General features: G+C 36.0%; 1 protein-coding gene across 1 annotated transcript; it reads right to left on the reverse strand.

The window, feature by feature from the left end:
• Positions 1 to 241: 241 nt before the first annotated feature.
• Positions 242 to 1,634, reverse strand: LOC149842713 (uncharacterized). The gene is made up of 2 exons (XM_090000721.1): positions 1,502 to 1,634; positions 242 to 981 (listed from the first exon to the last, which is right to left on the reverse strand). Exons 1-2 carry the CDS (start codon positions 1,632 to 1,634, stop codon positions 242 to 244), a joined length of 873 nt encoding a protein of 290 aa, XP_089856847.1.
• Between the last annotated feature and the right edge of the window lie 6,608 nt (positions 1,635 to 8,242).

Genomic DNA, 8,242 nt, shown 5'->3' on the forward strand with positions numbered 1-8,242 from the left:
AAAGACAAGCATAGAGTACACATGTACCGTTAAAATTTATAAAAAACACAAACAATTCATAAAAACTTAATATGCATGTTCCATTTATATATAGAGAGAAAAAGAAACAAAGACTTATTAAAAGTTAAATAAGGTCATTAAGAGTAGGAAAAAATCAAAAAAGAGGCTCACGTGGCTACAATAGGAAAAAGTCAAAAAAGAGGCTCACGTGGCTACAAGTCATTGTCCAATCAGCGTCACATCATTCCAAGAGAGATTGGATGAAAGTATCCAACAGAACTGTCTCCTCTTCCAAACAACAGACATTTTGCAGCTGTTCCTGATTCTTCACTTGGTCACCCCCCCCCAAAACATCCCCAAACTGAAAGATGTCAAGCATGGGACTCACGCAAAGGTCATGACACTCCCAAGGAAACTCACATTCACCATTGCACCTAGTGATGGAAACAGTGGGAGGAAACCCTGAGCAGCCTTCACCAAAGGTCTCAAAATCATGGGTACCACCATGCTGCCTATCCCCTTCATTAGACATTTTTTGTTTTTTATATACCCAAGGTGGTGGGACATTTGGTGTGAGTCTAGTAGCCTTAGGAAGATAGATCTTCATGCTGCCTGATTGAATAATAGTGTCATTGTTCTTTCCAGTATAATTGCTCCTTGTGCTGTTGCTGTTGGTGGCGTTGGTGCTGTTGAGAAGTTCGTTACTGTGTTGGGGAGGGGCGTTGGTGAAGGCCTTGTGGGTGTTTGGATCTATGCCTTCAGTTCTGAGCTTCTTGCTGAGATGGGTGTTCCAGTAATTCTTGATCTCATTGTCTGTCCGACCTGGTAGCCTCCCCGCAATGAGAGACCACCTGTTGCCCAGAAGGGAATGTAGTTTGAGGATGAGCTCCTCCTCATCTGAACCGATGTTCCCTCTCTTTATGTCAGGTCTGAGGTAGTTCATCCATCTCAGCCTGCAACTCTTCCCGCATCTCAGCAGTCCTGGAAAGAGAGAGAGTTAGGCAAATTGAAGAAAAGAAAAGGAAACCCACAATCTGCTGTTGGGCTCCACAGCTGACAGGCTGGAAAGATGGAGGGTGCTCAGGTGCAGCAGCACAACGAAAATGTGTCGTGTGATTGCACCTGATCTAGCCACGCCCATGAAAACACAACAAGGAGGAAACAAAATCCACCATGGATTTTTCTTTTAAATAAGCGTCGGGTCTGGAGTCCTTTTGAGCTGCAGTTGCCATGTTTTTTTTATGGTGAGGGAAAACCTCACAGTTAATGGGTCACCTTCCTGCTAAGAAAAACTTTAGTTTGATATCACAACCACTCAGCCTTACGTTCTCCAACCATGATAAAGCAACAGCAGCACACATACACTAGCCGGATTCAATCCTGAGCCTTCAGCTTAACACAGGATCCCGCTGACCACAAGGGTAACCACCGCGGTGGTAGCTATGGTTACCATGCAAGATGGTGTAACACACACACATACACACGGGGCGAAGAATGAAACCTGCTTTCATGGGTAGAGATCTCCAGTTTCCTTCTCCATGGGCCTGTATGTATCTGGTTAGCAGTGCATCTTCTCTAGGAGTCCATGGACCCCTATGAAGCCCAACTTTTGAGCAACATGGAGCCCTCCCCATCTCTCTCTCTCTCTCTCTCTCTTCAGTATGTTCTTGGAGCGAAGTCCCACAATCCCAGAAAAGAGGAGAGACTGGCAGAGTGCGCTCCCATCCGCACTCTTTAATATCCTTTCATTTCATCCTCCCTAATGCGACCCTCGTTTCTCTTAGTCTACCACCTCAAACCTATAGGGTTGTTTAGGGTGAAGCCTCGCTTTTCACGTCCTGTCACGATTGATATTTTTTGTACTGTGGTGGCTTACGTGTAAAGCCACATTTATACCTCAATTACGAGTGGCTTGATTGAGTCTCCTTGCTTCCCTTTAAGTCATGGCCCAAGTGCCCCCGAGCGTTGGCGGAGCGGGGGGGGGTGGGGTGGGTGGGTGGGGGCCTTGGCGGATAGACCGGCAGGTTCGATTCTCATGAGCGTCGTCCCTCTACCCGAGGCAACATGTATCATAGGCCCCCAAAGTAGGGTTCCTCGTATGCTGTCGGGTATGGTATGCACGATTAAGTCTTCGTGCCAAGTGCGGTTTCTTCGGGCTATAAATCCAAAAAGCCAGGACCCAATGCTTTTTATGAATGATTTGCTTTTGAGAGGGTATTGTGTGTACTCGACCACTGAGTGTGACTAGTTACCACTGGGTGCTCGAACATGTATCATATAATTATTTAAATAATATACCTATCGAAGCATTACGTGAAGACAAAGATTGAGACTGGCTACCACTAGGTGCTCGACCACTGTGACCTCCACAAACCATATTCTAACAAATAAAATTATTATTTGGATCAGTTATATAACTCTTGATCTTAGCATAGACATGTGCAAACACCACATTTTTTTTTAAAATTTTAAAAATTTTCTTTTTGCCCCTGACCCCCAACTTCTGATCAATTGGGTCAATTTTTAATCAATTCTCAGATTCAGTTTCTGGTTGAAGATCCAAAATCTAAATTTAATTTTCATATCAGACCCAATCTCAAACCCACATCAGATATCTGAATCCAATTCTGAACTCGATTCTCTTGTTTTCAAAATCTAAAAATATAAAATGACTCAGCCATTTCACCCAGATCCAATATCCATTTGGATACACTCATCTCTTTCCCTCAATTTGAGATCCAAACTCAGGTATTTACTCAAAATCTTAGATCCAGATCCATTTTGAAACTCAATTTCTGAAATTAGTCATACATTTTCACAAAAACCTTGTTTCAAAAATTCCTTAAATTTCAAAACAAATATTTTATAAAAACCTTTCAAAAACCTCGTTTGGATCCCATCTTTTAAAATCCTCGTGTTTCCCGCATCTTTTTCTCAGGCTTCCCCTTCAAAAATATAAAAGAAAAAGAATTTCAAAAAATGGCCTTATCACCTTTTTTTGAAAAATCTTGTAAAAAGAACCATCATTTTGAAAATTTTTAAAAACCTAAAGGACCTCTGTTAAAATTTTTCTAACGGCTTCTTATTATAAAAGAAGCCGCAGGGGTCGACCATCAATTCATCCGGTTTTCACCCCTCTCATCCATGCAAGCCTCTCCCTTTTCTCCCTTCCTCCTTTCATGTTCCCTTTTCTTCTTTCTTTCCCCTCTCCTCCTTTCTCTTTTCTCTTACCTTCTTGATTAGAAAAGGGATTCGGTCCAGTGATAGCCCACAGAGAGATTATCTCCTTGCTCTCAACTTCTGCCAAGCAAAGGTAAGAATTATATCCTCTCTTCCCTTTCATTTTCTTGGAATTTATCTCTTTCCCATTCTTTCACATTGATTTTCATAGCATCGACTTCCTGCCCTTGCTCCATTGATGCATAATATGCAGTGTTGATCTGTCTATAGCAGTATCAACCTCTGCATTTTGCAATAGAATGCCGACTCCTCTTCTCCGATGATCATCTTTCTTTTTGTAAATTCATTTTTTCTGCTTTTCATTATCTGTGCAATTTCTGTAGTTAGTTTATTGAAGCATTGAGTCATCTCTCTGTTCGATCTCTACTGCATCATATAGTTATGCTTTGTATCATCCTTTTCATTTCCGAATATTTGTATCCCATGCATATCATTGATTCAGCCTCTGCTTGCATTGTTCTTCGTTGCAATTTTAGACTTATGTTTCATATAGTTTCGCCAACATGATTGCATCTACACATTGTATTTGCTTGGTTTCATTTTATCGTATGCTTATTAGCCTTTTGATCCAACATCATGCTTGTATCAATCATATCAAATTAACATTAACCGTGTGTATGTTCTGCATCCTGCATCTGCTAAGTCATTTACATCCATAGGCATCAACGTCCTTTCTTTCTTCATTTTGCATCTGCATACTAGAGTTGGACCTTCATTAGTCTAGCAAGGTTACTGGCAACGTGCCCAAAAATTTCTCTCCTGGTTCAACATAGATGCCGATTGGTTCATTGTCCTGCATAACATTTTTTTTATCTTATCCGCATATGCATAACACACTTTGCACTTACCCATTACATTCCACCTACAACAAACATGGCATCAACACCACTATCTCTTATACATGTCTGTTGATGAATTTCATACCCGCATCTTGATCCCCTGTGTATGTTCTGTTGCATTTCTGCAAAAGGGGAATCTGATATGAATCTAGAAGCATTTGGATAGTCATGTTTCAAAAATAAGAGATAATCAGTTTTAATCATGTTTGAAATAAGTAAGGGTGAGCACATTACCACATCTACAAAAGTATTTCACTAAGCACTCACTCCAAATTTTTGTACTGTGTAAAATCGATTGTTGAGGCTGATTTAATGTAAGTAAACTGCTACATATTTTAGATCAGATCGATGCATTGATTGTGTGGGTTCGATTTACCTTAGATTTAGTGCATTCCTCGATAGGCCGATCTGCTAAGATTGCCCTGCTGGATTATAGAAATGAATGTTAAATAGGTATGCTGAGCATCAATTTGCTGTGTGAATCTGAATATACAACAGTGCTTGTTGGGTGATCAATTCACAATAGGGTTCATTTATGTGATTCAACTTGGTGAAACCAAGTCATTTGTATGTTTAGTGGGTTGGTTGTTTAGCAAAGCATTCATCTTGCTGTTAAGCAGCTTATGTTTTTGAGGTATATCTGGGCTCAGGGTTTTCAATGCATCAAAATCAGGTAATGATCTTCTTTGCTTGCTTTTGCTCTCCACCGGAACCCTCAGAATGTACATGACATGCAAGCATGTCGAGGAGATCACTTGCTTGCTCTTTTTCTGCGTTGTAGGATGGCATCTTTTTACATGCAATCACTTAATATCTTCTTTTTTTTTACTGCTTGAGAGGCTTCATTTTATGAAACACAAAAGCCCCAACAAACTCAAAACATGTCATTCTATAGCATAACAACTTCTGAAGTACTCTATAATGGTGGTGCTATGACAAAATCCATGGATGATTTTTCATCTATTGGTTCTCATGGTAATCTGGAAGACTTTGTGGAACAAAAGGATTTACTCAGTAATATTTTAGAGCTTGAAAATGCTGATATGCAGAAGGAAACTTCGAACTGTATAGTGTTGTCAAACATAGACATGGTTGAGCATGTTCTCTTGGACTGGGTGGTATGGGCTACAACTCTTTTTCCAATTCAAATTGCACTTGTAGGTCTTTCTTTTTAGAGCGCCTAGTTTCTATGCATTGGTATAGAAATCATAATCTTGCAATCTTGCACCAAATTAACCTTGTCCAACACTTACTTGTAACCTTACAGAAGGGTGATGTTGAAGTTCTTGTATTTGAAAAATTGGTGGTCTTACTGGGAGTTATAGTACAAGATTTTTTTTTCTTTTGTTTCTGAACTGGAACTTGTGGTCAAGCTTGTGGTTATGACGTTTAACCCACCAAAAGTGACACAACACCATCAGGTTACTCGAGAAACTATGGGGAAATATATTATTGTTAGGAACCTGTTACTTGAAACTCTTATTAATTTACATGTGATAATAAAATCAGAAGAGATGCTTGAAGAGTGGCATAACATTGTTTCATGGAAATTAATTACATATTTTCTTGATGAGGTTGTTCACACAGCTAGCATGTGATGGGTCATGACACTTCTGGAAGTTGGCCTTTCTTCTTCTCCTACATTTGCACTTAAATTTCGTAGTATTGGGGGTTTCCAAATGTTGTCTCATATCCTTCCAAGTTTTTGTGACTCTCTTGAAATATACCATACACTTTTCTGTTTAGCATTCATAAAGGTTGTTTATCCAAGGTTACTAGAAGTTCGCATGCTTGATTTTCATGCTCTCATCCCAACTGATTTTGATAACAGTATGTTAAAGTTTGTGGACCTTTTGAAATCCATTATTGCCATGACCAATGCTACATTTGATAGGCTGAGCTTGCAAACTATGCTCGCTTACCAAGCTGGTGTTCATTCACAGGTTAGTGCTTCCTTAGCAGCTGATTGAAGGAACAAAAGACATGGGTGGAGAGCTTCAGGGAGAAGCTTTAATGCACAACTGATCATTGTTTGCATCCCATCTCCCTACCCTTTATTTCATAATGACCTTTCACTTAGCATAAGCATATAGCATTTAAGCATTTGCATGTACATTTTACATATTCACTTCTTCATTAGCCTAGGCATAATCATATATATGATTAGTTCTGACATGGTACTTTCCATTTTCCTCTACATTTTGCATTTTTTTAATTTTACAGGAAAAACATGAAAGATGTTTTCTTTTCCTAGATTAGGAATTCTATATTTTCAATTTCAATTTAAGGCTGTAATAATTTGATATTAATGAGAATTTCTACTTTTCAGTTTAGAATAGAATGTATGAGCATAGTTCTCATAATTACTTGTAACATCTCATTTCATTTTTTATCTTTACTTCAAAAATCCACAATGGTGAAACACGAATGGCACATGCACCTTTCTAATAAGAGGTAAATAACCCTAAGTAAATGATTCACATTTATAGTCATAGTCAAAATGTGAACAATACTTAGAATTTTTTTCTTTTATGGAATAACATTTGATTTTCATCATATTTTTCTAAATATTCTTTTCTTCCTCTATCAGAATTTAAAATATAAATTAACTTGAGATATATTTGTGGCCATAGTCATTGATATATTTAAAGTTAATTTTATTTTAAATCCTATAAAGGCACAAAAATTTATTTTATTTTTTATCAGAATTTAAATATAGATTAGATTATAATATGTTTGTGACCATAATCATGAATGTATTTTGATTTAATCTTATTTCAATTCTATTAAAGAATAAGATTTGCTTTTAATTTTCAATCTTTAAATAGATTTCAAAACATTCATCATTCATGATAGAATCACATTCTTTTTCGAATTATTTTCAAAATTCCAAGTGATTTTGAAATAAACTTTCAAAAACACAGTTTTCATTTTTAAATTCAAAATCATTTTCAACTTTTATTTACAAAATCAAATTCACCTTTCCAACTCGATCTTGAATCTTATTTTAAATTCTTATTTTCCAACTTTCAATTCTTATTTCTAAACTTCACATTTTCTGAATTTCATATTCTAACTTTGAAATTCATCTCAAATTCAAATATTAAAGTCCGAATTCTTTATTTCCATTTTGAAAGCCAAAATCTTCAAATTCTATCTAATTTCAAACTCTGAGTTTAATTTTCAATTCAACTCTAAATTGAGTTCATTTTGAAACTCAAAATCAAATTTTGAGATTAACTCTGAGTTTCTAAATCAATGTTTTCTTGATTTCAAGACAAATTTCAAAATCAATTCAAGATTCTCAAATTCAATTCAGTTTTCAAATTCAATCCTGATTTCAAATCCCAAGTCTGAATTCAAATTCCATTCTCAATCTCAAAATTTAAGGTTTATTTTAAAATTCTAAATCTTCAATTTCTAAATTCATTCCTTGAATTTCAATTTTAGAATTCTAAATTTCTAAATTCATTTCCAATTTTAAAGATAAATTTCAAATTCCAAACCAATTCAAAATTTCCAAGTTCAAATCCTGATTTCAAAATCAATTCCAAATCTTAATTTCAAATCTTTCAATTTCAGATTTCATTTCCAAATTCCAAGTTCAATTTTAAATTCCAAAATTTAAAGCCAGATTTCAATTAGACTTTAATTCTAAATCTCAATTTCAAGATTCTATTTCAAAATTCTGATTTATCAATCTCAAAATTCCAAAATCAGTCTCTATTTTTCAAATTTCACTCTTTTCCAAATTTCATTTTTAATTTCAAATCTTCCTTCTTCAATTCAAATTTTAATCTATTTTCAATCTTTGATCTCAGTTACAATTTCAAACTTCCAAATTTCAAATTTCCTTTTCAAAATCTCAAATTCACTTCCAATTCCAAATCTAGATTCAAATTCCAGTTTTTTTCAAATCAAGTTCAGATTCTGAACCACTTCTTTAAAGATATTTTCAAACTTGTTTCAAAATCACTTAGAACATCCAAATTTCTGAAATATTTCCAAAGCATGCATCGTATTCTAAACCATCATTTTCAAAGTTCATTGCACAAGCATAATTCAATGTACATTTAGGAATTCAAAATAATCACTTAGACAAATTTACGCAAAGCAAATGGCATTGATTCAATCCTTGGCTCAATTACCCTTGGTAAAGGCAC

Source organism: Nuphar pumila, chromosome 3 (genome assembly GCF_984573655.1).
Source record: "Nuphar pumila chromosome 3, dmNupPumi1.hap1.1, whole genome shotgun sequence".
NCBI classification, from domain to species: domain Eukaryota; kingdom Viridiplantae; phylum Streptophyta; class Magnoliopsida; order Nymphaeales; family Nymphaeaceae; genus Nuphar; species Nuphar pumila.

Bases quoted from the DNA above. Each gene is read 5' to 3' on its own strand.
- LOC149842713 (XM_090000721.1), bottom strand. From the start codon at position 1,634: ATGGGGAGGGCTCCATGTTGCTCAAAAGTTGGGCTTCATAGGGGTCCA. The intron at 982-1,501 runs GTTTCATTCTTC...CTCTCTTTCCAG, and splicing joins ATCTCTACCCATGAAAGCAG to GACTGCTGAGATGCGGGAAG.